The 20,914-nt window shown below is 34.9% G+C and overlaps 1 protein-coding gene across 1 annotated transcript in view; it reads right to left on the reverse strand.

Annotated features, from left to right (window-relative positions):
- Window positions 1–18,850, reverse strand: part of CNGB3 (cyclic nucleotide gated channel subunit beta 3) — a 175,129-nt gene extending 156,279 nt beyond the window's left edge. The window contains exons 1-3 of the mRNA XM_036995840.2: window positions 18,740–18,850; window positions 15,198–15,279; window positions 1,298–1,424 (exon numbers count right to left, since the gene is read on the reverse strand). Of these exons, the coding sequence (XP_036851735.2) occupies window positions 1,298–1,424; window positions 15,198–15,279; window positions 18,740–18,850 (320 nt within the window). The remainder of the gene's footprint in view (window positions 1–1,297; window positions 1,425–15,197; window positions 15,280–18,739) is intronic.
- Between the last annotated feature and the right edge of the window lie 2,064 nt (window positions 18,851–20,914).

The following is a 20,914-nucleotide window of genomic DNA, read 5'->3' on the forward strand; positions in this document are numbered from 1 at the left end:
AAAAATTAAGTATACTAAAATAAATGGTAGAAAGAGAGATTGGTTTAGAACATTAAGCTGTTGATTAAAGGTGAGTGTATTAGTAGGAGGGAGGAAAAATTTTCACTCAGGAATCTGAGTCTTTTCAGTCTAATCTTGACTGAGCTGACCTATTAGCATAGGCAAACTAATTAACCTCTCTTTGTCTTGGCTGCTTATCTGTAGAGTGAAGATAGCAACAACCTACTATTAGAACAACAAATCAAATGTAAACACCAACAGTTATAGAAATAATATAAGTCATTACTCAGTTGTAAGATTCTAGTCTTTACTCTGAGTTTAAACATCTCTCTGCCTAAATTATATGTCAGGTTTAATTTCTGTCAAAACTATTTTTTGTTTGTGTGGCAGAGTGAGCTTGGGTTTATTTTCATATATAGCCAAATGTGTGTTTACTGAAAATGCATTCTGGGACCTAGATTATTATGTAACTCCTATTGGTAGCACATGATTTAACACAGTAAAGGAGCTGCTGAGAGAGAAGTGGAGATGGGGGGTGGTTCAGGGAGAGGAATATGTACTGTTAACTTTTTTCCTGTTAAATAAGAAGAGCACACTTTTATTGTTTCATAAGCCTATTGCAATTATATAAACTGTAGTTAAGCAATTCAAATTGGATCAGCAGGCACATAATAACATGCCAAGAAGTGACAAAATGAACAGCTTCCTAGTTGGGTTTTATTGTGGATTCACTGATTCACATTGAAATTGCCATCTCTTTTGAGATATTTCCAATACCTTTGTGGGAAGCATTTATAAAGCTGTATTCCTTCAGAGGCATAAGGGTTACCCATTTCTGTAACTATTCTTAGTTATCATGCCACACTTTCTTTAGCAGATGAAAAGAAATAAAAATCAATCTTCCTAAACAATAAAATATTTATGGAATTGGAATAGCTATTTCTTTGTGAATCAGAGTAGAATCATACATTGTCTTCAATTCTTTCTTTAAAAAATTCATGCCTAGTAAATATATAGGCTGTTTCCATGATGACATTAATGACTCAGGCATATGACTGCAATGTTTTTGTTGGTGTGATTTGGCCTATAGTTAAATGGGTGCCTAGAGATCCTGGTTGGGGGTATGACAAGCTGGTAAGGGACAATGAACTGAATCTCGTAGTTCTGCCCCAGTTCCCTGTGTTATGTGGCTATTGGAGTTATGCAGTTTGCTGAAGTCGAGAACAGGTGTTTGAATTTTTCACTGCAGTCTGAGCAATATCTTCAGCAGGTATTATGTATTTTATTGAATTCTTACCCGACTAAACCTTCTTTCTCAGTGCCCATTTCCATCTGTTCTGGCATTATTCCTGTTGATTCTGCTAGATTTTGAGGCTCAAAATTTGTGGTCAAATCTCTGAGTGAATTTTTCTTGGAGATTTTATCTATGGAAAGGAAACAGCACATAAATAGAACATATGTCACTCTTTTTTTTTTGAGAGGGCATCTCTCATATTTATTGATCAAATGGTTGTTAACAACAATAAAATTCTGTATAGGGGGGGTCAATGCTCAATGCACAATCATTAATCCATCTCAAGCCTAGTTCTCGTCAGTCTCCAATCTTCTGAAGCATAATGAACAAGTTCTTACATAGTGAACGAATTCTTACATAGTGAATAAGTTCTTACATGGTGAACAGTACAAGGGCAGTCATCACAGAAACTTTTGGTTCTGATCACGCATTATGAACTATAAACAATCAGGTCAAATATGAATATTCGTTTGATTTTTATACTTGATTTATATGTGGATCCCACATTTCTCCCTTTATTATTATTATTATTATTATTTTTATTTTTAATAGACTGCTGAAGTGGTAGGTAGATGCAAGATAAAGGTAGAAAACATAGTTTAGTGTTGTAAGAGAGCAATTGTAGATGATCAGGTGTGTGCCTGTAGACTGTGTGCTAATCCGAGCTAGACAAGGGCAATAAAACATCCATGAATGCAGAGGCTTTCTCTCAACACAGGGGCGGGTGGGGGGAGGAGGTTCTAAGCTTCACCACTGTTGTTCCTCAATTTCTCACCTGATGGCCCCCCTGCAACTGTGCCTGTCTTAGGTTGTTCCTCCCTTGAGGAATCTTACCCGTCTCTGGCTAACCAGTCATCTTCTGGGGCCATACAGGGAAATGTAAAGTTGGTAAGTGAGAGAGAAGCCATATTGTTTGAAAAGGTTAGCTTTTTACTTCTTTGCAGATTTATGCCCTGTGGCTTCTATGCCCAGCACTTGTCTCGAGGTATCTTTACCACCTGGAGGAATTATGATACTTGGTAAATTCGATATGAGGCACGAATTCTATTTAAGGGTTGTAATTAGGAAGGAAGAAGAAAAGCTATAGAAGTAGCATATGGAAGAAAACATGGGAAGATTGATTATTTCTTTGACATATCTTCTTGTAGAGTACCTTAAGTATGTATAGGTTTTAAACTACTAACTAACTTGCGCACACATATTAACATAATCATATGTCACTCTTTAAAAAAAATTTTTTTTGGTATCATTAATCTATAATTACATGAAGAACATTATGATTACTAGGCTCCCCCCTTCACCAAGTCCCCCCCACATACCCCATTATAGTCACTGTCCATCAGCGTAGTAAGATGCTGTAAAATCACTACATGTCTTCTCTGTGTTGCACAACCCTCCCCGTGATGCCCCCACACTATACATGCTAATTGTAATGCCCCCTTTCTTTTTCCCTGCCCTTGTCCCTCCCTTCCCACCCATCCTCCCCAGTCCCTTTCCCTTTGGTAACTATTAGTCCATTCTTGGGTTCTGTGATTCTGCTGCTGTTTTGTTCCTTCAGTTTTCCTTTGTTCTTATACTCTACATATGAGTGAAGTCTTTTGGTACTTGTCTTTCTCCACCTGGCTTATTTCACTGAGCATAATACCCTCTAGCTCCATCCATGTTGTTGCAAATGGTAGGATCTGTTTTTTTCTTATGGCTAAGAAATATTCCATTATGTATATGCCCCACAACTTCTTTATCTATTCATCTACTGATGGACATTTAGGTTGCTTCCATATCTTGGCTATTGTAAATAGTGCAACGATAAACATAGGGGTGCATCTGTCTTTTTCAAACTGGAGTGCTGCATTCTTAGGGTAAATTCCTAGAAGTGGAATTCCTGGGTCAATTGGGATTTCTATTATGAGTTTTTTGAGGAACCTCCATACTGCTTTCCAAAATGGTTGAACTAATTTACATTCCCACCAGCAGTGTAGGAGGGTTCCCCTTTCTCAGCAAACTCGCCAACATTTGTTGTTGTTTGTCTTTTCAATGATGGTGATCCTTGCTGGTGTGAGGTGATATCTCATTGTGGTTTTAATTTGCATTTCTCTGATGACAAGTGATGTGGAGCATCTTTTCATGTGTCTGTTGGATATCTGAATTTCTTCTTTAGAGAACTGTCTACTCAGCTCCTCTGCCCATTTTTTAATTGGATTACTTGCTTTTTGTTTGTTGAGGTGTGTGAGCTCTTTGTATATTTTGGATGTCAACCCTTTATCACATCTGTCATTTATGAATATATTCTCCAATACTGTAGGATACCTTTTTGTTCTATTGATGGTGTCCTTTGCTGTACAGAAGCTTTTTAGCTTGATATAGTTCCACTTGTTCATTTTTGCTTTTGTTTCCCTAGCCCCAGGGAGATATGTTCATGAAGAAGTCACTCATGTTTATGTCTATGAGATTTTTGCCTATGTTTTTTTCCAAGAGTTTTATGGTTTCATGACTTACATTCAGGTCTTTGATTCATTTCAAATTTATTTTTGTGTATGGGGTTAGACAGTGATCCAGTTTCATTCTCTTACATGTAGCTGTCCAGTTTTGCCAGCACCATCTGTTGAAGAGACTGTCATTTCCCCACTGTATGTCCATGGCTCCTTTATCATATATTAATTGGCCATATATGTTTGGGTTAATGTTTGGAGTCTCTATTCTGTTCCACTGGTCTGTGGCTCTGTTCTTGTGGCAGTAGCAAATTGTCTTGATTACTGTGGCTTTGTAGTAGAGCTTGAAGTTGGGGAGTAATATACCCCCCACTTTATTCTTCCTTCTCAGGATTGCTTTGGCTATTCGGAGTCTTTGGTGGTTCCATATGAATTTTTGAACTATTTGTTCCAGTTCATTGAAGAATGCTGTTGGTAATTTGATAGGGATTGCATCAAATCTGTATATTGCTTTGGGCAGGATGGCCATTTTGACAATATTAATTCTTCCTAGCCAGGAGCATGGGATGAGTTTCCATTTGTTAGTGTCTTCTTTAATATCTCTTAAGAGTGTCTTGTAGTTTTCAGGGTAGAGGTCTTTCACTTCCTTGGTTAGGTTTATTCCTAGGTTTTTAAATTCTTTTTGATGGTATTGTGAATGGAATTGTTTTCCTGATTTCTCTTTCTTTAGTTCATTGTTAGGGTATAGGAAAGCCACAGATTTCTGTATGTTAATTTCATATCCTGCAACTTTGCTGAATTCAGATATCAGTTCTAGTAGTTTTGCAGTGGAGTCTTTAGGGTTTTTTATGTACAATATCTTGTCATCTGCAAATACTGACAGTTTGACTTCTTCTTTACCAATCTGATTCCTTGTATTTCTTTGTTTTGTCTAATTGCCGTGGCTAGGACCTCCAGTACTATGTTGGATAACAGTGGGGAGAGTGGGCATCCCTGTCTTGTTCCCAATCTCAGAGGAAAGGCTTTTAGCCTCTCACTGTTCAGTATGATGTTAGCTGTGGGTTTATCATATATGGCCTTTATTATGTTGAGGTAGTTGCCCTCTGTACCCATTTTGTTGAGAGTTTTTATCATGAATGGATGTTGAATTTTGTTGAATGGCTTTTCAGCATCTATGGAGATGATCATGTGGTTTTTGTCTTTCTTTTTGTTGATGTGGTGGATGATGTTGATGGACTTTCGAATGTTGTACCATCCTTGCATCCTGGGATGAATCCCACTTGGTCATGGTGTATGATCCTTTTGATGTATTTTTGAATTCAGTTTGCTAATATTTTGTTTAGTATTTTTGCATCTGCATTCATCAGGGATATAGGTCTGTAGTTTTTGGTGGGGTCTTTGCCTGGTTTTGGTATTAGAGTGATGTTGGCTTCCTAGAATGAGTTTGGGAGTATTCCCCTCTCTTCTATTTTTTGGAAAACTTTAAGGAGAATGGGTATCATGTCTTCTCTGTATGTCTGATAAAATTCCGAGGTAAATCCATCTGGCCCGGGGGTTTTGTTCTTGGGTAGTTTTTTGATTACCGCTTCAATTTCATTGCTGGTAATTGGTCTGTTTAGATTTTCTGTTTCTTCCTTGGTCAGTCTTGGAAGGTTGTATTTTTCTAGGAAGTTGTCCATTTCTCCTAGGTTTTCCAGCTTGTTGGCATATAGGTTTTCATAGTATTCTCTAATAATTGTTTGTATTTCTGTGGGGTCTGTCGTGTTGTTTCCTTTCTCGTTTCTGATTCTCTTGATGTGTGTTGACTCTCTTTTTCTCTTAATAAGAACATATGTCACTCTTATATGGACATTGTAAGTTCCAGAGATGCTTCTTGTTTTATCAGAATAGTTTTCTCAGGATGCCTTGCCTAGTATTCCAGCTTAACAAAATAGAACCTTATACAGGAGCAGTTAACCTGCAGACATCTTCAGACTGACGAAAAATATTTTTAAAGTTGGTATATTATGAAAAAGTTCAACTGGTATGTTTCTTTTTGAAATTAGAAAAGCTGAGATTAATAACAAGTCATCACTCAAAAGGCATTTTCAGTTCTGCTAAAATATTTGTAACATGGCCGAAATCGATGCATCATAAAATCCAGTAAAATAAAATATGCAGAAATAATGTCACTGATGTTATTTTAGAATTTTGCCTTCTACTTTTTAATGAAATCAAATCTTTGTTTTTGGTGGATCATCTTTAGCAATGACTTCTTTCCTGAAGAAACAACACAAACTAATATGGACTAACTTCATTTTCTGTTCAAAAATTAAGTTTTTCCTTTCAAGTCTACAAATACAATTTCCAATTAATATAGTTTAAATTATAATTTATGCAGAGAATGATCAATTCATTGTTAAATATTTGGATCTTAGAGAAGCTTTTAATGAAAGTAAATTACTTAATATAAAAAGAAAACATAGAAGGAGCAAAGTAATACAGTGAACACAATTTAATGGTTATTCATTATCCACAGTTTCTAATTTATTTTTAATTGGATATAATATGCTTAGAAAATTGAAATCAAGGCCCAAATCATAACTCTTATTTTATTGTAATACATTGTAATGTTAAAAACTTAAGCCAACCCACTATGTAAAATCTGGATTTGCAGAAACGATCTATCAGGGGGTTATCCCTTACTTTACAAAGTTTTCACCATTCAAACAATTTAATATGAAAATTTCTATAATCCATTTAAATCTTTCAGTGTACTAAACCTTTCAGGAACACTCTTCAGAAATAAAGGCAGTCTTAAAACTGAGTCATTACTTTACAGTTTTTAAAAGTTTATGAATAAGAATGTGGATTTCCTAAGACATATTTTCTTCATTAAGTATCTCCTATCTATCTTTATTTGGAATTATAGCACTTTTGGCTAGAAGATAGGAAACACAGTAATAAGTATATTTTCTTTACATTTAAATGAAAAAAACCCCCAAATTCCTGAACTTTTTGGGATACAAGGGAGTTTCACTGTAATCATGTCCTTGAATAAAGGACTCTGAAGACTATATTCCAGGTAATATATTTTTATCTGTAAGAAATCTTACTGAGAGTTGTAGGATAGGGTCCTTTTTATGCAAGAACATGTTATACACTAGTGGGTTTATTGATATCAATCAGATTTCAGAGTAAAAAGATAGCACTTTCAATACATCATTTTGTACTAAGAGGATTTTGTAGAAATGAGAAAAGCATCTATTTTCCCTTTGTGTTTGGGTCAAGCCATATTTCCCCATTTCTCTTTATTTAACTAAAAAAAATCATTTCTCAGATCTCTGACATCATGCCACATATTGCTGACTAAGAGACAGCCAAATCCTTTTCCTGTATCCACAAACACTGGGGTAGGTATTATAAGATATTTTAGAGCAGACTTCTTAACCTCTGGCTATGGATGTCTAGTGCATTCATGGATTGGAAGGTTTGAGACTGTGTTCTGAGTTTGCATTTTTTACATGGAGAGGATCTAAGGTTAACATGAGCTCCTCAAAGGAGTCTGCACCAAAAAAGGGTTATGAACCATTGTGTTATTTGTTTGCTCTGAACATCTGCCCCAAAAAGAAAAGTGGCATGGAATATGAGTCAAAGAATCAGAAAAAAAAATATTTATGAATATAAAACAAGCAGAATCTGTAAGACAGTATTTCTTCAGAGGCTTTTATTGACTATTTCTTATAAAGGTATGTGAATATAAGCTGCATCATATACTTCCATTGCTCATCAAGGTATAGCATATGTATTACATTTGCAGTATTGCTTTTCTGCTAGTACAAATTAAATGACCAACTGTTCTGTGATAATTCTTTTGTTCCACTCTAGAAAGGAATATTTGTTTATCATTGTAGTTTACTAGGTGTTCTCTAGACATTGCCAAGACCTTCTAAGCTGATATTGCCTCTAGCATGACAAGTCCAGGTTATTTAGAAATTAATTACAGTCTAATTTGTGTTATGGGTAAGCATTTCAATTACAAATAAAATTTCAGTCATAGCTTATTGATGAAGATAAGAAACCAGTTATTGTTGCCCCTTCTTGGATACAAAGCATAGAAACAGCTCAAAAAATACCATGAAGACTTAAAAACAAAGGATCCCTGTCAACCAGAGTCAGTGTGGGTGTCTTTTTATCAATGCAGTATGTTATTTGTTTGTGGGAACAGATTGTTTGCATCATCTTCCTCATGAAAGAGAAACCTAAAATTCATGGCAAATTTTGCTCTGGCATCCAAGTGAAATTTTGTCAGCTGCCCATTGTACTTCCCAACTTCACACATGGACAGCAGGATTCCCTCCTTTGTAGCTGCCCAAATGAATAGTGAAGTCTTTTTTGCCAATTGTGCTCTTTGAATGTTGCATAGCAAATGCCAGATCTCATCAGTACACTTGGTCAGATTCTGCCTTGGAATGTGTGCCTGTGGCGGAGAGTAAATTCTGGAGTCAAAGTGTTCTCATATGGCTGCTTTTATTGAATGTGCACGGATGAGTACTGAGTTTGTGCCCACACCTGGCTGATTCTGTCTTCAGCCTGGCAGCTTCTCTCTCTGGGCTTCTGTGATATACTTCCACCTGCTGGCCCCCCTTGTAGCTGCATACTGAAGAGACTTGCGCAGGTGTGGAACATCTTCCCTCTTCAAGTGAGGAAATAATCGATGCAGAAAGCCATTATTAACCTTCCACTCTTTACCAGCGCATGAAATAATTGTTGTAAAAGGAGGAATTCAAAGAACGAACCTAATTTAGGAATAAGGTTATTAATTAGGTGCTGGTTCTGTTAGCTTTATTTTGAAGAGATAGAAAAAGGAGAAGATTTGGAAATGTTTTAATTGGTTAGAATGTTTGGTGTGCGTGATGATATCACTTGGTTGAATTTCTAACTTTTAAAACACTGCATACAATGTGGGATTTGTCTCAAAAACAAAGCTCCTTTAGTTAGACACCAACAATACCTGAGTAACTAGATGTTAGATGAATTAGTAAAGACTAGGTCTGACTACTTTGATTAGATGCATAAATGATACTATTTTCATCTTAGTGAATGAACATTTGGATACAAAATAATGAATAACACAGTTTTAAGAGATGCATGATTAATCTTATTCCATGGCACCTAAGATTGTATTTTTGACTTGGCTTATGGTTATTTTGTATATCAAAAGTTCTTAGAATAATTTTAATTATAACACTTCGACTACATTTGAAATTTTATTATATCTTTGTAGATTGTCAAATGGCATAGGGGAAGTTGATGAACATTAAAGCGATGCATATAAAATGACATCCGAATGAGAGCCTTCAAATATTTCAGAATAGAAAAATGGAATAATTTATATTAAGCAGTGCTCATGCAATCTACAAAAAAATCCAGAAGAGAAGGAACGAGAGTAGGTGAGAGTTCTGGAAACCATCCCAAATGAGGAATGGTTTAAGAACTGAGGTTCTTTAGCCAAAGTATTGAAGGCTAACTAGTGACCTAGCAGTTATTTCAAATTCTTTGAAGGGCTGTCACATGGAAGAGAAAACAGATTTATTTCATATATTCCAGAAGGCAGAAGAAGGATCCATCAATGGGATTTACAAAATTTCTTTCAGTGATTTAAAAAGGGAACAAACAAAACCCCCAAATTCTAAGAACTAAACTTTTCCAGCAGCTAGACATGGCTTTGTGAGGAAGAATACAGGTGGAAGCTAGACCCTGCACTAAGGAAGGTAGGTTGGGGTCCTTGCATTGGGTTAGAGGTTAGCAGTCGTCTAGTCAGATTTAATGTGCTGGAAAATCCTGAAGGGCTTGTTGAATTTAGGCAGATTGTTTTACTTCAAGATACATGATCACAAATAAAGAACAAAGCAACATACAAAAGAGAATACAGGTGCATCTAAGGTAGCTTTGGTACTGTGTACACTGAGGGATCCTGTTCTCAATGTTATTCTTAGTTTCAGGGACTTTTTAATTGTGATTAATTTATCTAGAGAATACATTTTATGTAGAGGAATTAAGAAATGTGGTAAGTTACTGGTGCTGGGTACCAAACAGAGAGCTGTAATTCTTACATAACTAAATCTCTGGGTGACTCTGAATAAGTTGCTTTTCTATAACAGTTTCCTCATCCATAAAATGAGAAATACTTTTGTATGGGCATTTCTGTAAGGATTAGATAAAGACTCCATTTGAAAAAAATGCAGTATAAACACCAAGTGTTCCACCAGTCAACTGGGGGTAAATTATCTTTTTAAAATAAAAATGTATATATTTACTATTTCAAGTTGGCACAGCATTGATATATGAGCATGCAGGAGCTCTTATTTGCTTAAGAGAGTTTCAGACCAGGAAAGCAAAATGCAGTTTCCCGAATATCAGCTACATTCTTCAGCAGAAGCAGCTTAGAAATACAGTTTGATTTAATTGAATTATGCAAGTATTTAAATCATGCAAGCTACAAAAAGTATGGCATTTTATCAAAAGAAAAGTTTAAAAACCAGGTGGAAACAGGAATTTTATGCCAGAGTCTGGTTTTCTATTTGGTATTTAAAATAGAGTATGATTTCTGTGCTTAACTTCTCGTGTTAGTTGATATAGCTCTCCCCACCTCTCTGTCTTCAGTGAGGCAATTCTCTGCTTTATTATATGGAGGAATGGTTATGATTATGCATACAGTTGGGTGCCTGACCTAAAGAATGTAGCCCATTTGTAGTTGGCTGGTGACCTGGATGGTGGCATAAAGGGCTCTCCACTCAATGGGAACAATAATTGTTATCTAAGACAGTCAGATTGCTCTCAAGAATTTCAACTGGGAAATGAGTAGATGAGAGTGAAAGCAGTCCAGAGGAGATAAGCAGAGAGAAACACAACAGTCATGAGAAATGAAGCCTTGTTGACTGTGAGCAAGAGGCAGAGAAAGTAATTAGCTCCTAGGTTTTCCTCTGTCCCTTGAACAGTTTTTCAGTTAGTTATCCATAGTTTCCTTATGATAAGCCTTTGCAATGGAAGGTGCCCTGAGTATGTTTCTGTACATTGTCAAAGCAGCACATGGTAAACTATATTCATCATTTCAAACTATTAAGTATATCATATTTATCTTTTTTCTAGACTAAGTTTTCAGAAATTTGACATGTCAAGTTTATTCATTTCTCATTCTTTTGTTCATCATCACATCAGGTGTCACTTTGGAAAAGTATTTCTTATTAGGTTCTATAACTCTAATTGTTTACTATATATGGCTATTTATTTTTGGATGAAGCAAAGAAATATGCTTGCATAGTTTTGATTAAAAAGTTTCATTCTTTTTTTTTTCCTGTTGTTCTTGTATTCCCACCTTATCCTTTGGCTGATGAATAGGATTGACAATTTAGGGAGTGGACTATACTACTAAAATTAGCCATAGTATCTCCCATGCATGCCAGTCAAGCTCAGTGATCTATATAAGGATGCTTTTATTGGTTCTTATAAATTAAATTTTAATAAAGAAGTCTGCCTATTTTCCTATTCCATATAAGACAAATCAAATAAGTTGTTGTTACTACCAAAGACTAAACAGTGGTTTCCTGTTTAAACAAGCTAGGATTTTCCCTTTTTGTTTTCTCCCTATATCTTAACAATCAATATGCTTCATTTTTTATCAGTTTTAGTTTTTGCACAGTTCTAGTTTTCTATATTTCTGTCCAAACTAAGAGTTGGCTGAGATATAGCCTAGGTCAGTTTGGATAGATGTGGGGGACTGGAAAGGCCTAGGACAGCTCTACAGATCTAGAAATATGCTATACCTGGAACCTAGAGGTCCTGGCTGTGGAGAGCTATTTGGCACAGGAGGTCCGGGGAGGACACTACACTTGTGGTCTGTTTGCAACACAACGTATGGGTTGGAGGTCATGAGTGAAGAGAAAAAGGAAGAGTCAGAGGATAACCAAAAACATTCCTGGATTCAGAATCTTGTCTAGGGCTGTCACTGTTCATAGGGATGAACAATATCAAGCACCTACCATGTGGTTGGTTAGATGTCACAAATTGGTCATGTGGGCTCAATTTGACAAGAATTCAGTTTTTCTTTCAGTAATTTAAAAAAGGGATTATTTGAACATCAAAAAAGTCAACATTTAAGAAATGGGAGATTTCAAATTAAAATTTGTACCTGCAGACTTTCTAGACTGAAGATGGAACATCTGGCAGCTCCTAACCCTCAACCCCACATGGCAGCTATTAATTGGAGCTGAGAAGCCTCTGGCCTCATTAGACAGGGCATGCACTAGTGTCCTTTATGCTATTAGACTTCTATCAGCATTGGAATTTACCAATCTTCATGCTAAATGCTTTACATATATTAACTAATTCAATATGTACCTAAACCTAGTAATGAAAGTATTAGTCTTATTTTATGCATGAGCAAGCCGAGTCTCAGAGATGTTAAATATCTTGACTAAGGTCACACAAAGTTAGTGAATGGCAGAGTTATAATTTGAATTCAGAGGTGTCAAACTCTAAAACCAGTGCTCTTTTTAGTATAATATACTGCCTTCATCATGGATTTACATGATTGATTGGAATAAAATTCAATTTCATATTTTTGCCAAAGCATGGAATATTTGAAAGCTGTATGCATTAATTTTCTATCACTTTAGCAAATGACCCACATATCTAATGGCTTAAAGGAACACAGGTTTAATCTTTTGTAGTTCTGGAAGTCAGGAGTCTAAAATAAATCTGAAGGGGCTGCACTCCCTTCTGGAGGCTCCAGGAGGATCTGTTTCCTTTTCTCAACTTGAAGATGCTGTATTGGTTGGTTCATGGCCTCTTCCTCCATTTTCAGACTGCACCAATCCAACCTCTGCTTCCATCCAAGGGTCTGTCTGTGACCCTTTTCCATCTTTTTATAAAGACTCCTTGATTACATTGAGGCCTCCTTGATAATACAGAATAATCTTCCCATCTCAAGATCCTTAACTTAATAATACCAGAAATTAAAAAAAATTTTAATTGATGTATAGTTGACATGTAATTTTAGTTTTAGGTGTACAATAAAAATGATTTGACAATTATAAACATTATGAAATGCTCACCAAAATAAATGATGTTACCATCTGTTACCATACAAAGTTATGGCAATAATACTATTGACTATATTTCCTATGTTGTACCATTTATCCCCCTGATTTATTTATTTTATAACTATAAGTGTGCAATTTCTTTTCCCCATGTAACAAACTAATAGGTTTTACTTATTTATTTAAGTTTAATTTTTTTAAGTTCAGATTCATCTTTTATTTGCATATAAGATTTACTGTTAATTTTCTACTACATATGGATTAATGTGCACTTTTACATATTTTATGGATTAAGAACAATGTGATATCCTAATTACATGTATACTTTTAATTTAAGTACTTTTATCAAACTCACAGGTTTTAGGACTAGAGTGTAGACATCTTTAAGGGTCTATTATTCAAACTACCATACCACATGAGCTGTGGGCACCTAAGTTTGATCCATTTCCATTCAAAGTCACTTTACAGCATGATAAACTACTAGGTAAATCATTTATATATCCTCTACTTGGACCAAAACATTTGTTTAATATAAATGATGTAGAAACCTATGAAAGATAACTGTAATCAAAAGGGGACTTGAGAAAGTTATCTTTATTTGAATCCAAAATGTATTATGGTCTTCATTTCCATGGCAGATATAAATTAAACCATGCTTTGAAGAAGATAAAGGTTCTATAATCAGAAACCAACATCTGCAGATATTGTGACATTGCACCTGCATGTTTTGATACCAAGCACATATAAGAGGCTATCTTTAAACACTAATAATTTTGCTTTTTCAAAACAAAATAGCTTAAATAGAAGTTTTATTCACATTAAAGTCCTTGAGGCATGCTCAGTATACAGATTTAAATGAGACTATTTTTTCCCTTTCTACTCAATTAGCTCATCTGTTAAATGAAGCTTCCACAAGACTAGTTATGAAAAATTAAGCTTACAAATACATTTTGAAAAAAATGTAACAAGGAAGAATAAACTTGTCATCCCAAAGATGTGATTCTTGGTTTCATGCTATTAAGGGTGTATTTTCATGGGAGAAAAACTGTAGATTTTAAACTAACACTATCATAAAATAACTCATAGTAAAATAGAATTGTAGTTTGAATTATCTTGATAATTTTGTGGTCTTTTTTTTTTCTTTCACTTTTCTTGGCTGTGTAGATCTGATTTCTATCATAGAGTATTTCTGTCTTCCTCAATACCTCTGTTTATTAGCCTCATTTCATTGTATGAAATTAAAATTCTTATATAATCTACAGAATCTAGATATAATCTTCCTCTCCTTCTGAAAAAATTTCAAGATTGATTAATGTTCTTCTATTGATGATAAAACATTTTTCATTATATCCTTTTGGTATATGAGTCTTATTATCTGTGGAAGTTTTATATGTGTGAACTTATCAGAAATGGAGCCTTATGATTATTAAATGTTTTCTTCTTTCAGTGACACATTGTACTCAATATTTGGAATCAGATAATCTAACAATTGAACAGCCAAGCTTTAGCCATCAGTGGGAAGGTAATATTAAATTGCGTTCCTGTGGAAGAACTTTTGCAGAACGTGTGCTTTTTTTTTCTTTTTTCACAGGTAAGTAAATGCTGACTATTTGGGAGACACTTTTTGCTACCTTGGCTGAGATGAAAATGCAGAAGAAAGACAGATGATCCGTATAGGGACATATAAGTATTCTCTACACTCTAATCTGAATAAAAACTCAGAATTGTTACATACATAAGTAAAATCAAGAAAGCTAAAGTGAATTTTATCCCCCTAATATTTTTAAAGAAAATTATAATGTTGAAATTGGGTAGAGAAGATCATAAAAAATAGAAAAATAATTAATTTAGGGAAAAATCAGTATCTTTATAATGTCCTCTCAACTGGGAATATATTATTTTTCCTTCAATTGGGATCTACAGAAAGGAATCAGTCTGTTATGGGTTTGTCATCATCAATGTAGAAACAAGTGTGGTAGCCTTAGGAGTAGATGAAATTTCTAGTGCAGAGAATTTAAAGGCAGAAGAGCAGAGGGATGAGCACTGAACCTTTACACATGTATAATCTACATCTATTTTATTGGTTTCATAGCCCTCATCTGAAATTATATTGTCCATTATGTACTTATGTTAACACAGACATGGCCCATATTGTTCACCACTGTATCTTTAGTCTGTAGACCAGTGCCTGGAACATGGTAGGTAATAAAAAAGCATCTACTGAGTAAGTGACTGAATGAAGAAGTAATGTTTTTGTAAATATTCATATCTTCAGATTTTCTCAAGTGTAACCCTAAATAATTTACCTAGGCCAGGACAAGCATTTCATAAGGTAACACATTTAAGAGAAATATGCATCATACATTTTTTTCCCCTACAGATTTGAGTTCTGACCTTGTATTTTGGTGTGTGACTCTTCAGAAGTGACTGGTGTCATTTTGGGTTTGAGAGATTTCTTTTCACTTTTGTCTTCTCCCTTTGAGAAACACAGTAGAGGTTGTATGTGATGAATTTATACACAAATGATGTTGAATGTAAAATGTAAGTTTTTTACTTACTACTTTTTCAATTATCAAGCCACTCATTAAAATTGGTCATTTGTGTATGACATAATAAAAATGATCATTCTCTCACTTAAGTGAATATTCTTGGCTCTACTATTGAATAATCAGCCTTGCAGCTTGTAGACCACAGGCACCCTGTTTTTGTTAGTGTGGCTGCTTACGTCTCCCTAGCCCATATCCCTCCCAATTCTGGCCCTTAATTCCCACAGCCTAATATTGGTCCAGTCTAGGTCTCTAGTAGTATAATTTAAAATGATGCAGAGAACAAAGCAGTTTAGTTCCTTTACTCATAGCTCTCTGCTCTCCATGATTTCATTTGTCTTTACCTCATCATTTATCTAAGCATCTAAGCTTTCTTTTGAAATATAGGTATGTCTCACTGGAAGTGGCCAGTGTGTGTGTGAGGAAGTTACTATGGGGACAGAGTGAAATAAGATACACAGTTAAAACATAGAAACTTTGGCTCACAAGCTGCTCACAGTCTAGTAGGGGGCACAAACACACAAAAATATAAGTGGAAAGAAATGTTTTACATAATGAGACAATGTTTATAGAGGATCATAAAGGTGGAGTGATCTATTCTACTGGAGTAGAAGGGAAGAGACTATTAAAAAGGAAGTGACTCTTGATTTTACAAATCAAGATGAGATTTTTGTTTTCCAGATGGACAAGGCAAGGAAAATATTCCAGGCAGAGGATGCATGTTAAGTAAAAGCCCAAGGTGTGACTGAATATAGGTGGAGGGAGATTAAAGTAGAAGTGGTTGGATGGAACAGAGTGTTAGAAGATGAAGTAGGCAGAGACAAGGATCTTTAGAGTCTTGTAAGCCTTGATACAGAGTTTGACATTATTTATAGGCACTGTATATCAGAAACATTTTAAACTGGGAAGTAATTTAATCAGATGATTTAATTTAAGCCTCATAGTAACTAACCATATATGTTAGGCAAGGCAGCTGTTATTATTCTCATCTTATTGAATAGGAAATTGATTAAGTGGCTAGAAAGGTATGGATCCCTGAATATATTATGAAGTAGTGATAAAGACATCTAACTTCAATCAAGTACTTTTCCATCAAATTATGATGTTATTTATAAACTTTTCTAGTATAGTCTTGTTGTTTATACAAATGAAGATTTATGTGAATAGTGTCTTACTTTAGAGTACAAGAGAGAGTTTGGATTAGTCTGAGCTTGCAGTTCTTGATTTATTGGTTATTGACAAATGGGAATCACCTATGATATTTTGGCTTGAGAATTAAATCTTTAAATGATACTTTAAAAATATTGTAAATTGATTTATTCATCCATAGATATTTTCCTATAGGACTCAAATAATCTATTTGTACTTCAGAAACTTGTTGTTTTAATGCCATTTTAAAAGGTTATATTCTGTGGAGAAAAATATAACTTGAACTTTCTGTCACTTTTAACATTTAACATATTTAAAATTGGAGAAAACCTTTTTCCTTTACTCACGTATTGTTGGATAAAATAAATGCAAATAATTCTACAAATTTGACTTTTAAGATACAATGTGATGCCAGCTGACTTCATGATTAACATACATATAATGATGGTATGGCATGGGATATATCCAAGAGTTGCTCTACCTGTGTTTAGTCTGTCTTCAATATTACTATTTCTGAAGTAAAGACAACCCCTTAAGGAGTTTCCGCTCTTTTTGCCTTCTCTCTAACATCCCTTTTTCCTGGGGGAAAAGTATTTGGACATTTGATTCAACTAATATTCCTTCTGTTCTGAAGCAGTATAGCTTAGAGGTATAGCTCTCAAGCACTGAAGTCATTTGGAATGGAGTTCCAATCCAGGCTCTGCCATTTGTCAGTTGTGTGTTAGTAGCAAATTATAACAGGACCCTTGATTATAATGACAATTCAAGAGAATAGTGCTTGGAAGGGGACTACATCTTGCTTGGCATATAGTAATTGCTGTTAACTATTATGTTCTCTGAGAGAAAAATCCATTAGCTATTTTTATGTGCTCTGTGGGAAAATAATCTTGATAATTATGGGTTAAACATCATTGTAGTGATATACCCAAGGAGAAACACAGTAAGACTAACTGAAAGGAAGTGCCCAGCTCCATGTTTGTGATATTCCATAAATTTTAAAATCTGTAAATAAGATTTAGACTGTGGGATTTTTTATTTTGTAGAAAAATTAAAAAGAAGACAAGGGCACTCCCATGAAGCAATGTTAAGCACGTTTTCCAAATCTTATTGCAAAAACAGTTAATATTAATCAGAAAAGGAAGGCAAATTTTCCAGGGACAATATTAAGAACTGTTTGTGTTTTCTATATTTTAGCCTTACTTGAACCTGAAACATTGGACCACACTATTCTGGTTCCTGAGGTACACTCCTGCTTTTACTTGACATCTTCAATCCAATTCTTAAATTTTAAATGGGAAATGATTACTGCTCTAGAAACCTTATGTAGCACTTTTAGGTAAATATAGGGAGTAGTTCATAAACACTGTTCTACAGGGAGTTGTAAGTGAATACTAACCATATAATTATCACTTTGGACTTAAATCTGTCATATAAATACAAGCTATTAGCAATAATGATAACAAAATAATGAGACAAAGATCTTGAGAGTCCTGTAAGCCTTGATACAGAGTTTGACATTATTTACCTAGGCCAGGGTTATGTGCTTTATATATACTGTTTCTAGTTTGTATAACAAAGCTACAAAGCATGTATGTTTTTCATTTTACCAATGAATAGCCCTAAAACTTATGAAAAGATTTGTCTAGAGCAGGGTTCCTCCACTTTGGAAGTATTAAAATTTTGAACTGGATAATTCTCCATTGTGAAGCATTTTCCTGTACTTTCTAGGATATCTGCAGCATCTCTGGCCTTTACCCACTAAATGCCAATAAGATCCCTAAGAGCTCTGACAACCAAAATTATCCCCTGATGTTGTCAATTGTCCCAAGTGACAAAACTGCTCCTTATCAAGAACCCCTGGTCTAGAGAAATTACTGGTGAATTGTGGTTTACTAAGACCAGGATGTTTGGCATTCTTTGTTGAAACTAGATGATATAACCCATTTAATATTCAAGAAATGATTTCATTTTGGCTGATGGTAAAAGTGAAAATCAGCAATAAGAAGTTTTATTTGGCTTTTCCAAACCCTAATATAGTCTTCTAAACATTTATTATTGTTTTAAAGAAAAAAAATATAGTATACATAAAATAATGGGGATAAACCCCAGAGACAAACAGGTGACCCAGATGGTAGCAATTAAAACTTCAAAGCAATCTTTTATACAGTGTTTTTAGTAAAATCCATTACAGGGAAAGAAATGATGAGAATCAAGGCTGATGTAGGGATGCAAGGAGCATACCTGTCTCGTGGATCGCTGAGACTGATTTCTTGGATCAGGTCCTTGTTTAATCTCATCGTCCTCTTTCCTAGGCTTCACCTTGTTGAATTTTGTTGTCAGCAATTTAAACATCGTTAAGGTGGTTCGAAATCTTCTGTTTTTATGACTCTGTGTCTCAATGTAGAGAACTGTACTTTGTTTTTCTTTTCACTAGAAGGCAAGCCAATTAGTTGTTTAATCAGGATTTTGTTCTGGTTAATTCCTAGCGGCAACTCTAGCTAGTCAGGGCTTTGGATTAGGAGCAGCAAATTACTTCTGCTTGGGTGATTTGAATTCTGTTTATGAACTTTAGAGAGTCAAAATGCCCCTGAGAACAATTTATAAGTGCAGGAATAAACAAAACTTTATTGTTGATTTGAATTGTTTAAATGTGATCACATTACCCATTGGTTTATTTTTATTTCTTTCTAAGTATCCACCTGCCTATTTCCATCTATCCAATTCTAATCAAAGTAAAAATGCAAATGATTAAAAAAAATGGGCATAAGAGCTTATGACATAAACAACAGTTTACTCCCCCAAAGTTCCCATCCTTAGTTTTACACCATGAGGTAAATTCTTTTTCCTTTGTGGCTCTTTTTTTTTTAATTAGCCATCAGTATTTTATTTGATTAGATTAATGGATTTAGAAAAATCTAATAAAAAATGGGATATATTGCTTCCCATTTCCAAAAGCCTAAGTGCAAATGTCCACCTCAGATACAGGATGATGATTATGTTAGAATTAAGCAAAGAAGTGTATTAGTTTGCTACCTATCATAACAAAGTAACACACAGACTGGGTACCTTAAATAATAGAAATTTACTTTTTCATAGTTCTGGGGGCTAGATATCTGAGATCAAGGTGTCAGCAAGATTGGTTTCATCTGAGGCTATGAAGGAAGGACTTGTTGCCGGTCTCTCGCCTTGCCTTGTAGATGGCCATCTTCTCCCTGTGTCCTCACAACCTTCACTCTGTGTTTGTGCCCAAAGTCCTTCTTCTTAGAAGAACAACAGTCATACTGGACAAAGGCCCACTTTAATGACCTAATTTTACCTTAATTACTTTCCTCCAAATACAATCACATTCCAAAGCACTGGAGATTAGGACTTCAACATGAACTTTTGAGGGGGATACAATTCAACCCATAAGAGAGAGAGAGACCATATTTGATTAATACTACTTTAGAGGGTATGTATTTCATATATACCCTCAGGAGCAATTTATTCCAAAATTTCTTATAAGTTTATAATTTTCTTACAAGTTTATTATTTTTTCACAGATCACTGAAATATCATGAAAGCTATATATGAATCCTAGTTTTATAAACCTAGATAGTTATATTGGATTATTAGTTTCATGAATTGTAAAAAAATGTATCCTACTGCAGCAAAGATTTTTTCTCTCTGATTTAAATTTAACCGATAAGGCTAAATTCCTTGAAGACCACTGTGCATTACTTATTTTATCTCCATAGCACGTTTATATAGAAGAAAAACTCAATCCTCTGCTGAGTCGATTTAATTGAAAACTCTTTAGGAGATATGGCATCTCTAGTCCTCACTATATTTCTGCTTTAATTCAGAACTGATTAAATGTATTACACTTGCAGCATTTAAAGTGGCATTTCTTTAATATGTGGCACCACACTAGGCTGCTTCATTGCCTAGTATTTTCCTGCATCTGTGTCTTTTCCTCAAATAAATAGGAAGGTCAGTATTTACCATCAGGACCTTTTGTGGTGCCACTTCTGAGATCGCCTTGTCATCTAATGCAGTAACCTTTCATTGTATCTGTACCATTTTAACCAGATATGTAGAACATTCTAGTATTTCTTTCACAGTTTGACTGTTAACCAAAACCACGTTCTGAAAAACTCACAATTTTGTAAAAGGGCCAACTCACCAAAGTCTGTATCGGAGGTCGATGAAATTCCAGTGAAGAGATCATCTCTTCCTTTTGGAAGTCCAATTTCAAAGCACGGAGAGTAGAGGAAGGTGGGATCATAGTCCCTGGGAAAGCCATGGAACTCTCATTTCCATCCTGGTAGTGACATGCCTACTAAACGCAGAGACACCAGTGTGAGACCTTAACAGCATATGATTATTAAGATATAGATAGTTGGAGGGGATAGGAACTCGTTGCCTGAATTCCTT

The sequence above is a fragment of the Manis javanica genome, chromosome 2 (genome assembly GCF_040802235.1).
Source record: "Manis javanica isolate MJ-LG chromosome 2, MJ_LKY, whole genome shotgun sequence".
NCBI classification, from domain to species: Eukaryota; Metazoa; Chordata; class Mammalia; order Pholidota; family Manidae; genus Manis; species Manis javanica.